We start from the raw sequence: 23,920 nt of genomic DNA, 5'->3' as shown, positions 1-23,920 counted from the left end.
TTATTTAGTCAAATAATGGAAGAACATGCATGTTTGCAGGAAAATTATGAGACTTTGCAATGCAGTTTTAATACCCTTGAAAAATGCTACGACCATTTAGAATCTCAGTTCCAATGGAACAACTTAATATTAAATGGATTTGATGAACTGAATGACCAGGAAACCTGGGAACAATATGAGGAGAAAATCAAAACATACAAGCAGTACATCCCTGAAATGAACATTTTTGAAGTACAGATAGATTGTGCACATTGGATTGGAAGTGGTACCAAGCCAAGATCAATAACTGCCAAAATTGCAAACTTTAAAAATAAACAATATGTGCTCAAAAGAAAAGGCAGAAATAAAAAGGTAGAAAATGGTCAAATTCCCACCCCTTCACTAAAGATTTCACCCAGAATGTGGGACATGATAGGAAGGCATTTGTACATTTCATGATAAAAGCTAATAGTGACAATTAAATGGCATATCTTTCATTCAATAAACTGGTTATAGATGGAAGATAGTTCCTCTGAAATATTATCAACCAGTGAACAAAAACCATTTGAAAACCTGATGAAAATCTTTCAGAAAAAAAAAAAGAAACAAAAAAATATTCTGAAAAATCACATGTTGGTGCACAAGGCAATGTTTACAACCTGCACAATGACAGTGGAACACCCATGGATGAGGATGATACTCAGCCATTAGCTAGAAACAGTAAACCAACTAATAAATAAATAGGAATGTGTTCAAATGCCCTATCACACAACATGTGAAAACAATGATATGCACATGTGTTTGTTACAATAAAGGTTTGTTTAAATATTAATCTGAATCTAACTTTCAGTTGTTTATCACAAGATTTGACATGTGTATATTGTGAAACTTGGGGAAAGTCAAAAAGTTACTTAAATGGTTTGCAGAAGAATATTTTACATTTAGTACAAAACAGAGACATTCAGCAGATATTCAGGAGGTTTGACTATAATTCTGAAGTAAAAATTAGTGGAAAATGTATTTTTTAAAAAAGAGTTTACTTTAACTGGAGGACTGTGTCTGTCTTCACTTTAAAGAAGACCATTCAGATTTAGATTGACCTCTCCGGTGGCCTAGTGGTTAAAGCCTCTGCCCTGCCTGCAGGAGGTTGTGGGTTTGAACCCCGGCTGAGTCACACCAAGGACTTATAAAAATGGTATTAACAGATGCCTCACTAGGCACTCAGCATTAGGATGTTAGTGTTAGGACTGGTCTATCTGGTGTCAGGATAATGTGACTGGGTGTGACAAAATGCTACATGTCTGCAGCATGATGCCCAAGTGCTAGACATCATTTTGAAATGTCACACTGCAGACATCAGTGATATGACTGGAAAATTGTTAAAGCTACGCTAAAAATCTAAATCACACAAACACTCACTCAGATTTAGATAAAGATTTTATACTTTGTTTTGCATATTTATCACAACAGGGGTCTCCAGTATATGATTTGATTGACATTAAAGAGAATGGGGTCAAATTATCTGAAAAAGAGTTCTGTCAGAAACATTAATTTCCTATCCTGATACTTTTTCTTTTTGACTGGGGACCATAACTGCAGAACTGGTAATCTTAATTATTTTTTCAGAAAATGATGTCGCTGATTTTTGTTATGAGAAAATGCCTTCTGTGAATCAGATGAGTTTGATAGGGAAAGAAAATTGAGGGATACTCTTTGTAATGCATTCAGCTGAGTGATACATATACATATCATAAATGGTAGAAGGCACGAAAATCAAAAGGGACATTTCACATGGAAATGATGGAGCTAGCAAAGTAGACTGTAAAATTGCTTCAATTGGCCTCTATAAATATTGTTCAGAATAAACTGGTTCTAGCACTGAATCTGTACACTTTCCTATCATACCTGACTTCAGTCTTCCACCTGCTGATATTAGAAACATGCACATAGTGGAGGAAAGGTATATGAGTCAGAGTCTTGAAAGGTACAGTGTACAGATGAAATGAAAAAATAAGAATAATAAATTTATTAATTCATTCCAACATGAACCTTTTGAATTTCAATATGACCTTAATCATTCTTTTATCCTGTGGATGAAGCTGTACAAAGATGTTGTCTTGTTACAACAGATCATTAAAAGTAAATGTAACCCTCAACTGTGATCTCAACCTTCTAATAAGAATGGTAATAAACCCTTTAGTTCAAGTTTTGCCTGGTAGTGTGACCCCTGGCCCTCCCCAAAAAACTACAAAAATTAGAAGAACTATTGGTTGCCATTGAGTTTAATTTCTACATTCTTTATAACACAGACATAGCTCTTGTTCGTCCATCAGAGTGAGAGCGAATTTTGTCAATCCAAGTAAGGACTTATTCCAAACACTAAGCTAGGCATCACTTTCTTACACTTAGCTACTGTCCCATCCGAACTATCAATTCTAGCAGCTTCAGCACTCTTCTGAATCTCGTCGCAATCTTCATAAGTTTGCCATTTAACCCCAAAATACTTATTCAAATTTACAAATGGCATTTTGTCTAAGTCTCAACATGAACTTGATTCTGAGGTCACGTGCACTGCTTAATCTGCTACATTCGGAAATGAACACAATAACAAAAGCTAAAGTTGTTTATGTGATGTACTCTTATAAATGACCACGTGTACATCTATGGGTCTTTCTGTCTGTGAATTCAACCACTGTAAATATCAGTACAGTTTCTCACCCAGCCGCCAGTCAAAACCTCTGAACATGCCACGCAGCTACTGCATCATGTTCTTTTGATGTACTCATATAATGGCAACATGTACATCAAGGTGTCTTTCAGTCACTGAATTCTGTCATTGTAAATAGCACAGCTAACTGATCAACACATTTTCCCACAAAGCAGGTGGCTGAAGCAGGACTGGCAAGTCTTTGAATTTTGCCACACACCTATTGCATGCATACAGAGGCCCCCCACCTCAGTGATTTTCTGTGTCCCAAATACATGTAATTAAGCGTTTTTGAGACCTCTGCATAAGGCATAACCCAAGACATGTATTGGATGTACATGTGTATTTATCCCCCCCCCCATGTGCATTAAATGTATACATGGTTGTTAGCTGGTGTTTTTACGTTTTCAAGTTATGAGACAGGATTTAGTTCCCAACCCAGAAGCACAACTCACGGTCTGTGCTGGACATATGTCAAATTTTATTTCATTTCCTTCAAATCTCAATCCTCAAAAATAATTATGTTTTCAGAAACTGGTCCAGGATATGTGGCTTTAAACAAATTCACATGCATGACAAGGCCATATTCTTTATAATAATGCTGACACAATGCTGAAACAACTCTTCTTTGAATTAAACAAATTCTTTAAACTGACTACTTCTCTGCTTGTACTGGCCTCTAAAATACTTTACTTTAGCAATTTTTTTGTGAATTTGTCTACTAAAACTTGCCTTGATTTGGTTTCATTATAAGTAATGTTTTCTACAGATCCTATGTAAACCAGTACTCAGTTGTTTCATTTTCTCAGTGCTGCAAAAATCACTACATATTTTGCTATTAAAGCTGAAAACAAGAAAGAGTTTGGACAGGCATTGGTCTTTTCAATATCCATCAGTGAAAATAGATTTATAATTAGTTATCATCATAGTATGTAGATGTATCACAATTATATATAACACTCACTCCCTATAACAAAAGATTCAGCAATTCTTTGAACTAAATGGAATCAAATAGTTATATCACCCTATCAGGTCTGATGGGTAACTCAAGTAGAATATGGGAGGAGCCCAATGTAAGTTTTGAGGGGCCTTGGGCATCCTTCTATCAGCGTTCTTGAGCTCTGGCAAATACTGACCTGTGTTCTTACACCATTGCCGCCTGGATCCATTGGCATTTTTATTTTGATAACCCAAGCTTCAGCAACAATCAGCTCTGAAAAAAATATTCAAGTTTGTTAAATGCTGTTTGTAAATCATTTACACTTAGAATGATTATATATATATATATATATATATATATATATATATATATATATATATATACACACACACACACACACACCAGTTGGTTCAGGCTGTATGTTCAGGCTGTATGTTCTCATAATTGCTAATAAGGACCCCCCCCCACAAAAAAAAATGTGCGTTTCTTATTTCACCAGTTTTAAAATTAGGGTAGGTAGATATGTTTTTTAACATTATATATTTAAAATGATTAGTCTATATAATGTACTAAGTGCTTCCAAGTACTGGGAAAAACTGGCTCAGGTGCACAAATCAATGCAAAGTAAAAGTGGGAATTGGCAGCATGTCGACATAAACAATAAGAAACAATGAATTTGTTTGTGTTGGGACTGAAGACTTCTGTTGACATGTAGTTATTTTTTTTATCTTGATGTCAACAGAAGCATGACAAATTTGGTAGTAATAATGGATTACGGAACCAAGACAATGTATTTTCATTGAAAGGTGGCTTGTCAATATGAGTGGGTAGGACTATATTATGATTTCATTAACATCTTGAGACACATTTTGATTGGTTATTTAAATTTAAATAGATAATTAGGCTAATTTATACTTCCATGAGCAGGACTATGCAGAACATACATAAAGAAAATGGCATGAAACAATTAGACTTTGCATTCCCACTTAAAATAAAAATGAAAATATTAGCAATAAAAAAATATATTTAAAGTCTGGAATATGAAGATATTTTTAGTTAACTGAATTTAATTTACCTGCTACAAAATATAATTAGGCTCTCATGTTATCAAGGCTTTTAGTTATCATTTTTAATTTGGAAAAGTATTTATTTCAGCAAACATTTTCTCAACCCTTTTGAGATGGGTTTTAAGTCCCATTTTCAACATTAAATTTGATTGTAAAGAACTTAATGAATGGAAAGTAATTAAAGGAAAGGTAATTTTCCATTTTAAGTCAAATGACTTCTGGGATTTCTCCTGGCTTAAAGTGTTATAAAATTTTGAAATCCTACAAGTATTGGTTTCTCTCAACTTTAAATTTGGTAAAATTGTGAAATACTGCAAGCACTGGTATATTATGATGCATTTTCCTTAATGAAACAAGCATGTCTGATAAGATCCAATCAAATGTGACTAGTCATTTCATTTCATTAGAGAAAATTAACCAAAACATTCATCTGTTTTGGCATTCTTCTACTACCAGTGCCTTTCAACCAACTAAAATGATGCCAACAGAGTATGAAAAACTCAACCACTTGATTGTGTTCAGATATACTTCAGTAAAGAAAAAAACATTATGGTAAGTATAGTACAATAAGACTTTTCTGACTATAGTATTTGCATTCCTTCCAGTTTGTTTGTGCCCCCTTGCCAATTTTAAAAACAAAAACCATCAAGGATATATAACAAATACACAAAACGTAGTAATTTCATTCATCAATTAATCATTTCTAACCTGACTGTTGCCAGTGGGTCCCTAGCAGTCAACTTCTTTGTGTTTCAAACCAAACAGTAGCTCATGATTTTCTCGATTTAAACAAGCAGACTGACTGTCCTTTTCTGGTTTCAAGAGCAGTCCATTCCAATCAAATTTGTGTCATCAGCATCCATATTTGCAATGTCTAGTTTTAATATTTCCAAATAAAAGTGAAAAATTCAAATGAGGAACTCTTGCATACATTTGTTCAAAAAGATTAACTCCAAAATTTACAGAATTACTTAGATGATCTAAGACAGTTCACTACATCACATCTGTTGCTTGAAAAGTGAGACTTGACCATGCAAATATTAACCACGTTACTAAAAAAGTCTTGTTCAATTCAAAGAGCCTAAAGTTGATAGTGTTTGGTCCCCCAGGTAACAACCAAGTTAGATACATAAATTATAATTTTTATGCATTTTGAAATATCCTTTATTCTTGTTGTTTTAAAAATCGGTTGAGGGTACAAACAAACGGCAGTGTACGAATAATAGTCTGTGAAACAGTGTCAATATAGACTACCAAATAACCTATGATACTCTTGAAAATTTGGCCTTTAGTTCAGCATCGACTGATGCTACACAGCACCACTTGCTCATAACAGGATCAAAGTGTTACATATTTCAGATTATCCAACAGTGTGCCATGAACTCTGGCTCACAGTCTCTAGTCTAGTCCTACAATGTAAGACATAGCACATGTTATTTTTGTTTTAGTGCTATGTCTTAATACCCAAATAACGGGCTTGTATAGCGTGTTCCAATGTCGATTGACATCAGAATGAGTAATCAAAGTTTCAGGAATATCTCACACATTTGGCAGCCCATATCAACACTCTTCCACAAATTTATTTGTAATTAATATACTTCTGTGCTGTTTTTATCCTGGTGGAATCAAAATCTGACACTAGCAAATGGACACATTTTCATGTTCCACTGACATACATTTGAATTTGTTCAGTGCAACGGTAGTCAAGGTATGCTTAAGTATGTTTAGATTATCCAACAGTGTGCCATGAACTCTGGCTCACAGTCTCTAGTCTAGTCCTACAATGTAAGACATAGCACGTTATTTTTGTTTTAGTGCTATGTCTTAATACCCAAATAACGGGCTTGTATAGCGTGTTCCAATGTCGATTGACATCAGAATGAGTAATCAAAGTTTCAGGAATATCTCACACACTTGGCAGCCCATATCAACACTCTTCCACAAATTTATTTGTAATTAATATATTTCTGTGCTGTTTTTATCCTGGTGGAATCAAAATCTGACACTAGCAAATGGACACATTTTCATGTTCCACTGACATACATTTGAATCTGTTCAGTGCAACGGTAGTCAAGGTATGCTTAAGTATGTTTAAGTAGGTTCATGTGGGGGATATGTTTCTTGAACAAAACGGGATGTTGCTTACAGTTCCAATAGGGATAATATATTTTTATTCATTTCAAAAAAAGAATATTTCAACTTATATTTTTATTCATTTCAAAAAAGAATATTTCAACTTAACCCACTTTCAGCATTTCCCACTTTCATCGCTTTCTAGCCAACTGAAATCTAGGCCGACGAAACTTGAAAACAGGTCCATTTTTTCATTTGTGAGAATCTGAATTTATTAGAGAAAAGACATCAGAGTAAGTCAAGTCTGACTAAAACATTATGACTTTACTTTATAGAAAAGCGTCGTTATTTTAGTTGCCAGTTGTGTGAGATATTCCCTAAAATTTGACTTTCGTTACGATGTTAGTCGACATCAAAACACGCTACACAGCACCGTTAGTTAGGCCGTAAGACCCTGACGCCCAAAACAAAAATATCAGCGTCGAGGTCTTACATGACGGCCTATTTCGAGTTTCTATACCCAATAGAATTTTTTTAAAAAAGTAATATGCCTATTACATGCTATACCAATTCAAATTTCTAACATGCTCATAAATGATCGACAAAATAAAAATGAACCGTAACTATCAATATTTCAACCAATACGAGATTAGGCTTAGCAGCAGGGTGGTGGTCATTTTTCAGAATGTTTTGGTTCCAGTAAATGGAGTGCCGTTAATTTAACAACATGCCAGACGTTGCAGATTAATTTCGTTATTTGCTAAGTAGAATTTCATCTAAATATCATGCTCACATTTGACAATGTATGATATTTATTTTTACCTTTTCATGTCTCATTTGATCAGGAAGAGTAATATTCCTTCCATATTGAAAATGCGCCCTCTATAAAATAAAGTAAGGGCAACAACTCTTACTTACCTGTAAATTCGATACAATTCAATCACCAAAATATGCGTCATGATAACATTATCAGCAAATTTTATTTAGAATCGCAAATGCATTTGCATAATAATAATAAAAAAACTCACAAGAAAACGGTAGCTCCTTGGAGTCATTACCAACTATGAACAGAATAACAATTAAATTGCAAGTATATATAATACATACATGCCTACATATATAATTTTATTTTTAATTTATTGTTTAAAAATTCTTTTTTAATATGTATGTAGCTAGGTATTAAAAATCATGTTTCTATACTAAGATTACATACCTTCCCACTCACAACCCCAATTTTTTGTATTTATTTTTATTTATACTGAGAGAGAGAGAGAGAGAGAGAGAGAGAGAGAGAGAGAGATCAATTTACAATGTGAAATTGTACATGCTAAATGGCTGAACAATACAAAATTATGATACTATTTTGCAAGGATACATTTAAATACACAAGAAAAAGGAGTTGGATAGATCATACCATCACGTAGGCAGATCATAAAAAAATATTACTTTAAAAAAAGACAAACGACAGAAAAAAACAACAACAAAAAACCACACAGAAGACAGGTACAACACTAGGAAAAAAAGCTGGACATACCATCATGTCGGCAGCTCATACCAAAATATTACTCATAAAAAAGACCCCAAAAAATGATCAAAACATAATTTCGTGGAGGTATATCTTACAAATACGTCACCTTAAAAAATATTTTAAAAAATAAAAGATAATAACAACAAAATATAAAACAAGAAAAATAACAAAGTAAAATTCAACCTCTAGTGTCGGTCCACTGTACGTGTTATTCCCTTTATTTGTATTAAACCACTGAACATACAGCAAGCATCAATTTTTAGTATGAATCATATTGACATTCAAGCAGAACATGATTATTTGATTCATCATCCGGTCGTGTGATTTGATAGGTATGAAGGAAACGAATCAAGTGTGACATACTGCAGTTTATGTTCGACTTTCATGGTAAGGAATTCCCCACTGGGCAGCCACCTACTCAATGTACAAACAAGACTCGGCTGTGACGTGTATGGCGCTTCCATAAACTAATGCAGATGCCTATTTTTAAATGCGCGACAATAATTTCATTAGTCAGCCGACTAAATGCTTCAATGTACAGGATAAAAATACAGAAGAAAGAAAGAACGAATGAAAAAATGTTGGGTAGTAATAGTTTAAGGCACTGAAGACCACGATTAATCCACGTGTAAGTTAAAGAAGAGACAGAAAATTCTAAGGATAGTAATATGTTTCAGATTGCTGCAATGAAAACTTAGAGGTGTGATTATTTGCTCCAGTTTCATTTCGGAAAATTATCCTTGCCCATGCCATTCGGACCGACACTCACGAATTGTCGGCTTCCTTCCTTTTAATTATACTGTTCTAAAAAACTTCCTTCGTCCTTGATCGTGAAAACTGACACGTACACTTTAATATCGTGGTAGAGTCTTTGGGTTAGTAAAGGATTCCACAGGAAACTTAATATAGCAATGCAAAAGCAGCTATTGTGGAGAGTCGAGGAGCCCTTGGGGACAAAAGTTGGTCCAATGAGAAAGTAGCAGTTGAAATCTCACACGTCGAGAATTCCAAATTCACTTGTTGAATCAAATTGTTGGTGCTGAAAATTCTATTTGATTATTTTGAATTACACGGCTGAAATTTTTATGTTGTATGATGAAATTTACAACTTAACGTGTTGAAACAGATATTTGTGCTGAAAGTTTCATTTAATATGTCGAGATTTTAGATTTTATCTGTTGAATTTGTAGATATCGGGGCTATATCGGACACTTCTCTCTTTGATCGGAACATCGTTCGTCCATTTCTGTCAGCTCGTGAAATAAACCTTGGATGTAATTCTTCGCCATTAAGAACTATATTATAAACTACTTTCGTAGCAGCAGAGGAGGCGAAAAGACCACTTGATGGAAAGTCCATTTTTGAAAACTAAGGCTTCCTACGAAAAATGAAAATGGGTGAAGATATCAATGCTAGAAGGTATATTTTTGAAAACTAAGGCTTCCTACGAAAACGAAAGTCAATAACGTCAAACTGTCGTTTTTTTTACCCGTCTGGACACTTATTTGAGGTCGCGCCTCCTCTGCTGCTATAATTAGATGATTATTTATATATCTATAATGACACCTGGCACAGAATCTTATGCAGCTGTATTAGCTACAGAAAGATTGGAAGCAATCAAAAAGTTTTTGCCTGTCTGTGATTCTCTTAAACAAAAACTTCAAGAACGTCAAGAAGCACAAGTTGAATATGCAGAGGGTACAGAAAAATGATTTAAACCTATTACAAAGGCTACTGAAAGAGTTGCAGAGGCTACTGAAGTTCTTCACCCAACGTTAGAGAAGACTGCTACAGGTACTAGAAAAACAGCAGAAAGAACTAAGAAAACAAAAAAACTTTTAAAACACTTCCAACTGATATAGCTGCTGCTCAGCCTCCTCCTATAGGCGAAGAAATACTTGATGAATTGGCTGATATAAAAGAGTCTATAGGAAAAACAAGAGAGGAAAAACCGGGTGGTGGGGTGGGGTGTTAAATTTATAGTAAAATTTACTGATAAAGGTAATAATGAGATAAAAAGTTTTAAAAAATATAGTTAACTTATCTGCGATTGCTGTGTTAGGTTATGTTCGAAGAAGAATTTTTTAAAAACCTAAACATACTAAAGGTGTTAGTCGTAATACATTGTATAATTGGGTGTATTGTGTACATCAAGGACTTGATCGGATAGATAGTGACGAAATAAACTATATTAATTATGCTAGGGGAATAACTATTTTTTTACAGCGGTTAGAAGATGAAAATCAAAAACTACCAAGGCTACCAAAACCATCAGAACCAGAATCTCCCCAGCAAGAACCTTCATATCAACTTCCTCCACCGTAGCATCAAATAGAACGACAAAAACGACAACTTCCTCCACCGCAGCGACTTTCTCGACCTCCTCCTAATGTTTACAGAAATATATTTAGACAACCTAATCAACATATGTTTGGAGACCGAGAATGTCAAAAATGATTGCTTCTAATTTTAGAGGTGGAATAATTTATTTGAATAGCGAATTTACTGAACAGGTAGAACCTGAAAAATGGATTGCTAGAGTATATTCCGCCCATAAAAATCGAGATTATTTAGATACTACTAGTCGGGATTTTATTGACTTTAAACAAAAAGTAATGGAATATGGAAAACCGGAAGCGGTCTTATTACTTGTCCTAACAGTGTTCTTTCTGACGTGGATAGATTAGAAGTTCTGATTGGAGGAAAACGTGATGGAAATAAGTCGCCGGAAATAATTAATGAAATATCTAATATCTGTCGAAGATTATTTACTGGCGGTATTATGGATCGCACCATTTATCGTTCTCTCATCGATGAAATTGCTGATGATTATCACAGCGACTAAACAACTAATTAATCAGTATGTAATATAAAAAATGATTATACACAATGCACAACGTGGACCTGTAATGGTCAGGGTAGTAAACTCACGATTACCAACTTACAAAGCGATTTACGGAGATGGACTTGGTGATACTTTTATGGGGTTTTTAAGAAGGATGGCTCCGAAAGCAATACCGATTGCAAAACAACTAGGGATGAAGGCTATTGATGCTATTCGTGATACAGGTATTAATGTTATTGGTAATCTTGCCGGTAAAGCGTTTTCGACAGTCAAGGATAGATTAGCTCGATTAGTACGAAGAAAACAACAACCAGTGAAATTACCAAGCACTGAAGTTATGCCCGAAATTGCCAGTAAAATAATAAATCAGGCTGCAAATCAAAAACTGTCAGAGTTTGCTGGTGTACCCCTGTTAGAAAAAGAAAAAAATATAACAGCAAGTTTAACAGCAGGAAGTGGTCTTCGTGTTAGACGATAACAATTATAAAAAAATGTTCAAACGTGTATCCGATCCAACGTTCGATAAAGACGCACCAGTTCTCAAGAATGAATCTATATGTGATTATCAATTTTATTCTTCCGACGCAAGACAACCAAATCAGCGGGGGAGAATCAAATTACAAGTCCAAGATACAAGTATATATTTCTTACCCGCCGAAGTATTTATTGAAGCAGAAGGCAGAATTATGCAAGATGATGGTGCAGCAGTTGCACTCAGCGATTTTCCTGGTTTTGTTAACAATGGCATTATGGCGTTGTTTGACAGCGCCACATATATGAATGATGGAAGAAATATTGAATCAATTCAGAAGGATGTCGACGTTGCTACAACAATACTTGGTCTTGCAAGGTATTCATATGATTATACAAGATCATCCGGCCCATCAGTGATGTTTGCTAAAGATACAACTAATCGTCCTGAACATGCAAACGTAACAATGAATGCAGGTGGAACTGAACAATCTCATATCTTTGGATTTTGTGGAAATGTTAGAAAAGTTATTTTTGGAGCTAAACATACAGTTGTGCTTGTAAGAAAAGCAAATGACAATGATGCAATCTGGCGTCGTGCTGCTGCTCACAATGTATGGTAAGATTAACAAAACTTTCATTATGGATGCCAGTAATGGCTCCATCTATTGCTGAAGAACAACACTTACTTTCTTTTATGGATTCAGGTGGTAAATCCTTGTTATCATGGTTGAAAATGACAACAGATAACGTTCAAAGTAATATTGTTGGGTTATTTACATGGCAAATAGCATCACAACAGGGAGTTTCTCCGCCGAGGCATACATTTATCACTTTAAAATATATTAATCTACTAGATTCACAAGAACGTAGTCACATGATATTTGACACACTTGCGGTTAGTGAAGTTTCTTTACGGATAAATGGACATCAAGAACCATCTGAAGACATATCATTGAATTTTGAACACAATCATGTAGTACATGTGTATCATCGTTTGATGACATTTATGGGACGTGATCAAAATATAGAAACTGGTTTACAAATATCTCAGCGGGATTTTACAACTATGTATCTGATCTGTTACCTTTCATTGGAACATCTTGATTTATCTAGACAATCTGTTTTTGACATTTACTTTCGAGCTCGTGTAACCCCCCTTAGTGGTGCTAATTACAGACCAATTGCAGTTATACTCAGCGACAAAGCAATGTTACGTGAAGGTGCTGGTGAAAGAATGCGAGTTATTGATGCACCAGTTGAAAATATGTAATTAAATCGCTCATCATATTATTAAAATGTCGTATAGTCACGTTAGAGTCACTCTGACTTCCGGTCAGGTGAAACAATTGCAATCAAAACTCGCGACTAAATGCGAAACAAAAATATCACTAAAAAAAGATAAAATTTCGAATGGTGGACCAAACAAATTATCATTAACCAAGACACAACTTAAACATTTTAATAAGGCTTTAGAATTAAAAAAAACGGCAGTTCAACTTCATCTTTCTCCGAGCGCAATTAAAGATATGATTAAAGTAGGTGGAATATTTCCACTTCTTGCAGCTATACCAGCGTTGATAGCCGCTGCAGCCCCAACTGTAGCAAAAGCAGCCGCGTTAGGTGCTGTTGGAACCGCTGCTGGAATGGTATTAAAGAAGCAACAGGAAAAGGATATAAAAAAGGTAAGGGATCTAAGATTACCGGGAACCCCTTATCAATACGGAAAAGGTCTGAGACTTCCAGGAACAATTGGTTAATCCATCCAATGTCTAACTTTGATTTACTCGATGCAGCTAAAAAAAATTAAATATAAAAAAATTCAGAGGTATTTATATGCGTGACCAATTAACAAAACAACCAAGCAATTTTTAAACAGGCATTATTAATCTTGATGATAATTCAGGGCCTGGTACTCATTGGGCCGCATACGCAATTGATCCGCGTTGAATCGTTTATTTCGACTCGTATGGGTTGGCTCCACCAATTGAATTTTCAAAATATATAAACACAATAAAAACTCCAGTCTGGTATTCAACATTACCAACACAAACAATGACAGATCCGTCAGTATGTGGTCGTGAAGTAATTAATGTACTCGATGCTATATCAAAATCAACATTACCACCTTATAAAGTCGTGCATGATTGTACAAGTAACCGAGTCGTTTTTAAAGGATCTTAAAGTATAATGGTTGATATTTACAGAAGATCTTCTTCTATCAAGGACAAGAAAAAAAAGTATCATACTGATCTGTCAAATTATGCGACTAAGGATGAAATCGCTGATATCATGAACCTCTCTGGAGTTGATCGAGATGAGGTCGCTATTTTGTAGGATAAAAACGGTGCAATAATAATAATAATAATAATAATAATGAGGACTTTGTATAGCGCCTAATCTTTAGAAGCTCTAAGCGCTTTACAACATTAGACAACACCTATAAGATAAAAAAAACATATAATGATATGATTACAAAAACAAACACCATGAAATTAGAAAACATTAAAAACATGCTGAGAATATTTAAGGTAGGAAACATTATTAGATCTTTAAGTTTGTTCTTGCAGTCGAAATAAGTGAGTTTTGAGAGCCCTCTTGAATGTGATCACTGTGTCTTTGTGTCTAAGTTCAGTAAGCAATTCATTCCACGTTGCTGGGCCCTGGTATGCAAAAGAACGCTGTCCATATGACTTTGTTTTCATAGTGTGAATAATGAGTATACGATTGTCAGAAGAGGAGCGTAAGTATCTTGCTGGTGTATACACATGGGTGAGGTCGGATAGGTATGTTGGACTAGAGTCCGACAGTGAAACGTAGCACAGAGAACAAATTTTGTGTTTGATTCTGGATCGAATGGATAGCAAGTGTAGGGTACAGAGCAGTGGGGAGGTGTGCTCTGATCGTAGTACTCTTAGTATGATCCGAGCAGCTGTGTTTTGAACATTTTAAAGCTTCTGGAGCAGATATTGAGATGAACCAGACAGAATTGAGTTACAATAGTCCAGTCCTGAAAGTACTAATGAACACACAAGTGTTTTAGTGGCATCAGCTGAAAGATATTTGCAAATTGAGCTGATGCGTCTCAGCTCAAGATATGCAGCCTTGCATATGTTCATGACATGTTGCTGGAATGTGAGAGTACTGTCCAGAGTAACACCTAGGTTTCGTACTGATTGTGTGAATTTAATGTTGGTGTTGCTGATATTTATTGTTTGAGGTAAAGGATGTGAATGAGAAAGTCTTTGTGTTGTGATCAGAATGGCCTCAGTTTTACCATCATTCATCTGCAGCGTTTTACATGTCATCCATGATTTCACGTCAGAAATGTACCTCTCTACACCTTGGATGGTAGCATCAACTTCAGTTGGGTGGCTAGACTTGTATATTTGAGTGTCATCAGCGTACAATTGGCGAGACACTGGATAATGATATATGACACTTGAGAGCGATTGAGTGTACAGAATGAAGAAAACAGGTCCAAGAACAGACCCTGTGGAACACCACAACATAGATAAACTGGGTTGGAGTGTATTCCATTTGCAGATACAATTTGTGTCCTGTTGACCAAGTAGGACTTGAACCACAGTAAGGACGAGTAATATCAATTGGAATAACATAGTTCGTAGAGTTCTTGGTGCTACTACGGATAATATTCCAGTATTTACTAACGACGTTAAAATCATGGACTCAAATATATCAATCGCAACTATTAGAAATGAAATCGCAAAAAGTGTTGCTAATCGTTTGCGAAACACCGGTGATATGATGACCGGTGAACTCAGCATGAACGGAAATAAGTTGTTTTAAGAGATCCAACATCTGATGAAGATGCTGCAACAAAAAATATGTATACGCAGTAGATACTAAATTATCCACGCTACGAGCTGAGTATGATGCTCACGTAAGCGCGTTTACAAGACTTCGTCGAAACTTTCAAAAAACTTAATGAAATCGCAGATGATTTCTTTGGAAGTCCGTTGACTGCTGATGTAAAACTCGTTCATATTAACACAAAACATGGCGATATTTAAACGATTAGAAAAAACTAGAATATGCCTTAAGTGGGATTCCTGAGATCGTTAAAAAATTAATCTAATTAAAATCTCCCACGAGCTGATTATCAATATAGTATACACAGTATCATCAGGATTCTCAACATGGTCACAGCAAGATAACACCATCAAACATACCGCGGAAGTCACTGGCGTGTATAGGCTGTCTGTGTTGAGCGCTGCAAAATTTAGGATATTTACTATGTATCCTTGGCGTAATTCAACCGATAATTTCTCTGGAGTTGTGCCTATTATATTAAATAAAGGAGACGAAGAAATATCTATTCTGGAAGCAGCTGATAAGAAATTAACCGCAACGTCTTACTGGTGGTGTCTGGAATTTGTGGTTGAAACACCTCAATTGGTTCCAAGGTAAAATATAATGAGCCTTCCGATCAACGTTAAAAAATTTAGGTATAATCAAGCACGTGAATGACAAATAAAATTGAAAAATATCGTTGACGAGAATGTAGTTAAAGAAATATCGCACACGTGTAGCTATTGTTGATATAATTATTTATTCGGCGTCTTCTGTTATTACTGGAACCGGCTTCTTAATCTCAACAATAATAATGATGGCACCAGTAGTTGTAACAATTTGTGTTTCAACTACAACAACGATTGCCGGTATTCTCAATATCATTACCAAAAAAATATGTACGTGCACAAATACAAAATTGAATGATTATATAATAAAATTACATACAGCAACGCTAGCGTACTCCAAATTATCCTCGTTATTATCAACGAGCCTTAGCGAAGGGAAAATATCAGATTTTGAGTTCACGAAGATGATCAAAATTTACAATGAAGCAATGACAGTGATTGATTTAGAAAATCAGGATTTAAATAACAACGACATCGCAAAGGGAGGTACTACAACAAATAGTAACGAATACGGCTCCAACAAAAACAACGATGATATCAGTAAACTCAATTAATCCAGAATTTAGTGTTAACTTTCCAACTGCGATTCCAGTGAAAGAAATCGCACTAGCACAATTACGAGTATATTAAAGTTATCCAAATATCAGATCAAAATTATTCGGTGGATTACAGGCGAATAATTCACTTGTATTTGCAAATGAAAATAAAGATGATGGAACCCCCGGCTGGAATGTTGTTTCTATTCCTACAGGTAAATATCAAATCGAACAAATCATTGATGCATTTCAACGAAGAAAAAAAATCAGTAACGGAAAGAGAATCGAAAAAATCTATTTCAGTTCACGAACCAACATTATCGTCTACGATAGATATAAAATCTCCAGATTACGTTGTAGATTTTTATCAATCGTCAATCACATTTGTTTCAGGATGGCCTGAAATTCCACCAGGATATCAAAAGCCACCAGAACCAGCGTTGAGTGAATTTCTAACAAATGAGAAAAAGTTTATACCAATTCCAGAATATCGAGAAGAAGACTCTACATTACACCCTGTCATCAGGATATATATATATATATATATATATATATATATATATATATATATATATATATATATATATATATATATATATATATATATATATATATATATACGTCTTATGGTCAAATCAGTACTAGGATTCTATTATGTTAATGACGAAACATTAAAATCATTGGCTGATAAAATTAGAAATGAACATAAAATTAGGTATTCATCGTTAGTAAATTTATTTAAAGATTATATTCTGGAGTATCCTAATGACAATCTAACAAAAGAAAATCATTGAAACAATGCAACATTTAAATCAAGTTATATCAGACCTTGACTATATTAATAAAAAAAAGTATTGAATTTATAACTACAGGAGCGATTACATTACCACAATATAATAGAAGAGAAACATTTAAAGAAATATTTCTCGATTATTATAGATTAACTGAAGCTGAATTACTAAAATTTATACTTCCCGGACTTGAAACTGACTGATTAAAAAGATCACTTAATAATCTTATCAAAAAAAGTTCCTAAAATCGTCCAGTCATGGAAAAAAATATCGCCACCAACATCTCTTCTTAAACACAATAATAATCCGTATGGTGAAGGTCGTCATATTTCACCAGGAATCGTTAATATAACTTCACCTATTGCAGTCAATCTTGTTTGTGACGTAATTGATGGCAGCTATCAAATAGATCTTGAAAAATCAAATCAGGCTCAGCAGGGATATATTCTTTATACATTTACTCCGCAAGTACCTCTTGGATATTTGATTGTACAAGAACCTATTAATCCTGTTTATTTACGATGTCATAATTCGTTATTATCAAGAATAAATTTCAAATTTACTGACCAGAGCGGACACTTAATTGATTTAAGAAATGTAAATGTGAATTTAAATTTATACGTAAAATCTTCACGATTTTTGCAATTAATTAAATGAAGAAGTAGATTATATAATGTACCAACATGTGCGAGTTTTTATACTCGACAAGGGGGGGTGGTCTTGAAAATGCCATCAGAACAATAATAACACAGTCCAGTAAACACAGAACAATTTAGTGTTAATATAGTCATTGATGAGTTACCGAGTACTTTTTATTGACGCAGGAACAATTAAATCACCTGCGGCGAGAACATATTTATAAGATCACGTGTGATAGAGATCAGATTCTGAATTATGCACACTCCTGTATTAAACTCGATCAGTTCATAAAAATATTGTCTAGTTCTTAATAATTTGGTATATTTTAAAAAATATTTTTGTTTTACATATAACAGAATTATATGTTTACTGACTTTTGCTAATCACTCTCACTAGTGCCGTTGTTTTCGCTTTCAATATCTGATATAATCTTTTTCAATTGTCTCACGCGTGTATTAATAATTGTTTTTGTTTCATATTCGTGAGATAATTTTGATTTAATATTGACAATCGCGATAGAAAGAGGTACGAATTTTTCTACTTCTATATCCTTCACTGTTGATAAAGATTGAAACATAATTTTATATCAATTATATTTTTAATCAATCGATATTCAGATCATAGTGTATATCCACCCTGAAATTTAAGATTTTGTAGTGATTCAAAATCAGATATAATTTTCTCTGGATCAAGTTGAATATTTAAGCCGTCCTTTTTAAATTTTCATAATTTATTTTCATGATTCATTATATATATATATATATATATATATATATATATATATATATATATATATATATATATATATATATATATATATATATATATATATATAATATTTTTAACAAAAAATAAACCATAGCATTAGGTTATCATTCATAGGGTCCTTTTTTGAGACCTTTCTTATGGCCTTCCCACGAGGCTTTCTTTTGGCCGACATTCTTTCCTTGTGAAACTCACATTACTCTACAGTTTATTTTTGGGGGCGCCACAAATTCTTTAATGGACATTCCTCCAGCGAATTTTCTAAACGAAACGAAATTTTAGAATATTCAGAAGGTTGTCTATGCCTTTCAATTTCATGTACACCCCCAATATCAAACCCCGGGGAGAGTGCAAAACTATCGGAATTACTATGTGTGTGTGTGTGTGTGTGTGTCTATATATATATATATATATATATATATATATATATATATATATATATATATATATATATATATATATATATATATATATATATATATATATATATAATTCCGGTAGTTTCCCCAACATGATAGAGACCTCAGAATGATAAAAAATTAAATAAATAGTTTAGTAAATATAAACGGCATAATGTCTTAAAACCCCTACCCGAGAGAGACAGAGTTAACTCTCTTAACAGTAATGGAAAATAGTTTTTTTATTTATATTTCTTAGAGAGAGAGATTTACATATTTTATTTGCTACAAGCTGTACTGAATTTGAGTGAATATCAGAATATTTGGCAGCTGCATTTATTGATTGAAATATTATTTCTTCACCCGTCTCTGTGTTTATAGATTTAACTGATCTTGCAATTATTGAATATTTGCCAGTACCACCACATAAGAATTCAGACTCTGCGTGATAAATCTTAGATTGGACAAAGAATTATCGGTTTTTATAATCGATCACAAGACCGTCTTAGATTCTCCCCCCCCCCCCAGCACGGAACTTTAGATAACAAGTATTATTAATAGTACCGACTGTTTTTTTAGTCGACAGTGTCTGATTACACCATCACGATATGCTTCGTAATTACGTTCTGTTAGGATGTTTAGCAAAGTCTTGACTTGGGAGGTTAGCAAATTGTTTCTGCTCGATTTATATTATAATATAATTTGTTTAAATAATACATTGTCTAAATCATTACTTTGAAAATCTTATTAGAAAATCTTCTATACTTTTTATAACCTTGTCACTGTCATTATTTTTTTTATATCATAATATCTATTTAGTTCTCTGTATTTGTTACCACCACACTGCATACACAATTGCGTGTTTCCTCTAACTCCAACACCGCATTTCAAACACGGTTTTGGTCCTAGACTTCCATTACAAACGCTTTGTAAATGATGTCCGCAGAATTCGTTTACGTAAGCTTTGTTACTAGGAGTCGTGGAACCTATTATTAACCGTCTACATTTGTCCTTTTGAATCATATATATATATATATATATATATATATATATATATATATATATATATATATATATATATATATATATATATATATATATATATATATATATATATATATATATATAATATTTCAATTTAAATGTTTGTCTTAATTATAATATGAACGAATTTGAGAGATTATCTAAAATTAAACCTTCGAAAAATAAATTTAATCTTGTTAGAATATCCCCTGACTTACCGGTGCAAGCTCTGGTTGATCCGAAGAATAAAACTTTGATTAATAAAATTCACTACGCCAAGAAAGAATTTAGCAAAGATGGCGCATCTCATGTCTGGTCAACGTTCAAAATCACCGATGTTGTCGATGCTACGATGAACGATAAACGAGCGGCAACTATCATTAATTATCTCGACAATCGAAAATATCTTTTTAAAGTAAAATTTGTTGTATTAGCAAAAACAGACAATTGGATTATCCGTGACAAATATGATCCTGTCCTTCATAACGAAAAAATTGCCATACTGAGTAAAAATTCCAAATCAGGAATGTTGACTGGTATTGACAAACCGTATTATAAAAGAGCTTATCCTGTGACCGCGGTTATTTATGGAATTTATGCGATAAATGAGAAACACAGCGTTGATAATCTAAACCCGATGAAATTTTCAAGACTGAATTGTGTAGCCGAACGAGTCACGGAACATAAAAATACAGACATAAAAATACAGATATAATTTATGTCATTCAACGATATACACAAATACAAAAAATGATCAGAGATAACTACAATATTTTAGTTGTATTTAATGGAGTTGATACACATACTTTGCGAAATATTCATCAGACTTGCTGTAGTGAGGTAATTGACATGATTAAGTTCAAAAACTTCTTTTCAAAGGCACGAACTACCCAACACGGATTTATAACAATAAATTTACACGACCCCCTATCACGATATCATATAGGCCTTGATAAAATGTTTGGTTGATAATTATAGCAGCAAAGGAGGCGCGACCTCAAATAAGTGTCTAGACGGGTAAAAAAAGGACAGTTTGACGTTATTGACTTTCGTTTTCGTAGGAAGTTTTGAAATTTTCAAAAATAAACATTCCAGCAGTGATATCTTCAGCCTTTTTCATTTTTCGTAGGAAGCCTTAGTTTTCAGAAATGGACCTTCCATCAAGTGGTCTGTTCGCCTCCTCTGCTACTTTCGTTCATGTGGATCAATACGGTGGTGGAAGGAGACATTGTCACAATCAGAGCAAAATCTATATTTGCTTTTGTAGGTTAGCACACTATGTTTCGTATTTTGCATCGGTTATATTTGCCAATAAAAGGAAATTTCCCAGTGTTTTGTCACTGGTTATCCAGTCTATTTAAAAATGACCATGTATATCTTAGGTATTATATTTTTTAAAACGCGTTTAATTTCCTTTATTTTGGTGTATGACTGATAAGTGTAATTGGGCTATAGAGCATACAGCTTGGCCCTATTTCAGATGTGCATCGATTGTTTAAAAAAAAAAAAACCGGCAAACTCAGCTTGATAATTTCACTTTGTGGACTTCAAAGAAAAACATGGAGAGAAAAATGCCGATAATTTTGTTTATATTTTTCATATATTGTGTAATTCACTCATTGCACTTTCATAGCCTGGTATTAATTACTCGGACAAAGTTTGTTTTCCCTATTTTAATAAGTGCTAAGTATAGCTTGCTTTAGACAAATCCGGCTGTTTGCTTTGATCGTGTACAATTTCCAATATATGAAAGAAATCCAAGCCCGTGATAAACGAACGTAGCATAGAAGTATGCCAAACTTCATTCTTAACAATCTCGTCCTTTGCTGTAGTCAGGGCCGTAGAGAGTGATCACGGGCCCTGGGATAAGAAACACCCGGGCCTTCCCTAGTTCATGTTCAAACAAGATTTTTCTTTTATAAAATTAAAAAGTGTTGTTCTGCCTGTACCCCCCTTACGGGTCCGGGCCCCGGGGATATATCCCCGGTTGCCCCCTCCCCTCCTGTCGGCCCTGATAATACTTATACTAATTATAACAACAACTACCGTCTTAGTGATGATGATGATGATTTTGGCACTGGTGACAATAAGGATGATAGAGACGATAAAGAATCCTGGCTAAAAACATCTGAAACAATATTTAATGAGAGAGAGAGAGAGAAAGAGAGAGAATGGATCGATTTTGATGTGTTTGTCTAGTTTGAAATTCAAGCAAAAGTTTGAAATTGTGTGTGATTCTCGTTCTCTTGTAACTGGAAGCTATAAAATTCAAAAAGTTACATATGAAAAACAAAATCAACAATTTTTAGTGATATCCGTAATGCAGATGAAATATGGATTAAAGCATGGAAATACAGCTCAATTTAGATATGAATTACAGCTCAATTTAGATATGAATTACAGCTCAATTTAGATATGAATTACAGCTCAATTTAGATATGAACATTCTTATGATTGATTGAATCGTTTCATAGTTGGTCGCAAAAGAACAAATACATCAGTCCGAGACTATACAAATGCATCAGTCCGAGACTATACAAATGCATCAGTCCGAGACTATACAAATGCATCAGTCTGAGACTATTTGATTTTTTTATATAAAATCTTCATAATTTTGGACCAAGTTTAAATGACTTTTTAAATTTCTTTGGGATCTTTTCACGCTTTTGTTTCTCTCTTCTTTCAAGCAGTGTTCTTTACTCTGCTATCACATCTTCATTTGTTAAAAGGCTGTGGCATTTCACTGCAGATAATCAGTTATCTCTGCAATGCCGTTGCTGTCAGCATTGGCCACTATTTGGATACTACCTTCTAAGATCTACTGAAGTACTACACGTGGATCCTCAGCAGTAACAGTCTCTAATTCTAATGTAAAGCTGGATTTATCGTAGGACAGCAATGAATTCGTATTCATTTCGTCTTTAGATGTCAATGGTAGAGTCTCCATCGCATGACAAATAGAAGCAGAAGCAAAATACCAGCAGTTGTTCTTACTGCTGATCCTGAAGAGGCGCCGGAGTTCCATAAGCATCTGCAGACTTCGCAAACAAAATACTGGTGATGGTTTCACCTGCCATAAATGCTTTCTCGGGGATGGCCATAGAACTGAATGGAAAAAACCCGCAAGCTTTAAAACCATTCCTAACATTTTGTTCTGTGACTCACTTGTTCCATGCTTACTTGATAAGCTACGAAAAGGATCACAATGTAACCAGGTTCATTGGATTTTCCGCCAGGTAAGAAAAACAAACTTTGTTATAGTCGTAGTTAAATGGACCAACTACTGTTCGGTTCAAGAGCTGCAGATAATCAGTGGTATGGGATGGAAAAGGCAGTATATCAGTATTTTCCTCGAGCGCTGTATCTAAGAATGTCAATGACTCGTGGGAGGAATGGTTCTCCGATATCATCAGCAGGGGTCGGTTTTGGCCATAGTGTTTAAGGAAGATTTCTTCAAACTACTTCTTTCCAAACACATCTGTCATCCATCCATTCGACTGAAATTGCTATTGTGATCACTCGGTGTTGCACGTGTGTTTAAACCAAGGAAAGGCACGCTTGTTTTTCCTTTCGCATTAAACTGTAGCGGCATCTTGTTTTTCCTGGTGCATTGCAAGATGCCGTAATTGTGACATGGTTTCTACTGTTGCGTGTTAAACTAATCAAATATTTTGCGCATTTCTCTGCTATCACATTGACTAGATCGTGCTCAGACT

At 34.3% G+C, this 23,920-nt stretch overlaps 1 protein-coding gene across 4 annotated transcripts in view; it reads right to left on the bottom strand.

Annotated features, from left to right (window-relative positions):
• The window catches only part of LOC149801329 (tyrosine-protein kinase CSK-like), an 84,490-nt gene extending 75,860 nt beyond the window's left edge, over positions 1–8,630 (bottom strand). For 3 of the 4 annotated variants that reach the window (XM_089955374.1, XM_089955376.1, XM_089955377.1), the window contains exons 1-3: positions 8,478–8,496; positions 7,589–7,648; positions 3,823–3,899 (exon numbers count right to left, since the gene is read on the bottom strand). In XM_089955374.1, the coding sequence (XP_089811500.1) occupies positions 3,823–3,861 (39 nt within the window). In that variant the 5' untranslated portion in view covers positions 3,862–3,899; positions 7,589–7,648; positions 8,478–8,496. Of the gene's footprint in view, positions 1–3,822; positions 3,900–7,588; positions 7,649–8,477 lie in introns of all 4 variants that reach the window. The other variant, XM_089955375.1, reaches the window with a different exon arrangement.
• Between the last annotated feature and the right edge of the window lie 15,290 nt (positions 8,631–23,920).

This window comes from Sinohyriopsis cumingii, chromosome 4 (genome assembly GCF_028554795.1).
Source record: "Sinohyriopsis cumingii isolate HCF-2022 chromosome 4, ASM2855479v2, whole genome shotgun sequence".
Classification (NCBI taxonomy): domain Eukaryota; kingdom Metazoa; phylum Mollusca; class Bivalvia; order Unionida; family Unionidae; genus Sinohyriopsis; species Sinohyriopsis cumingii.
This window is presented reverse-complemented; position numbering and strand designations above follow the sequence as displayed.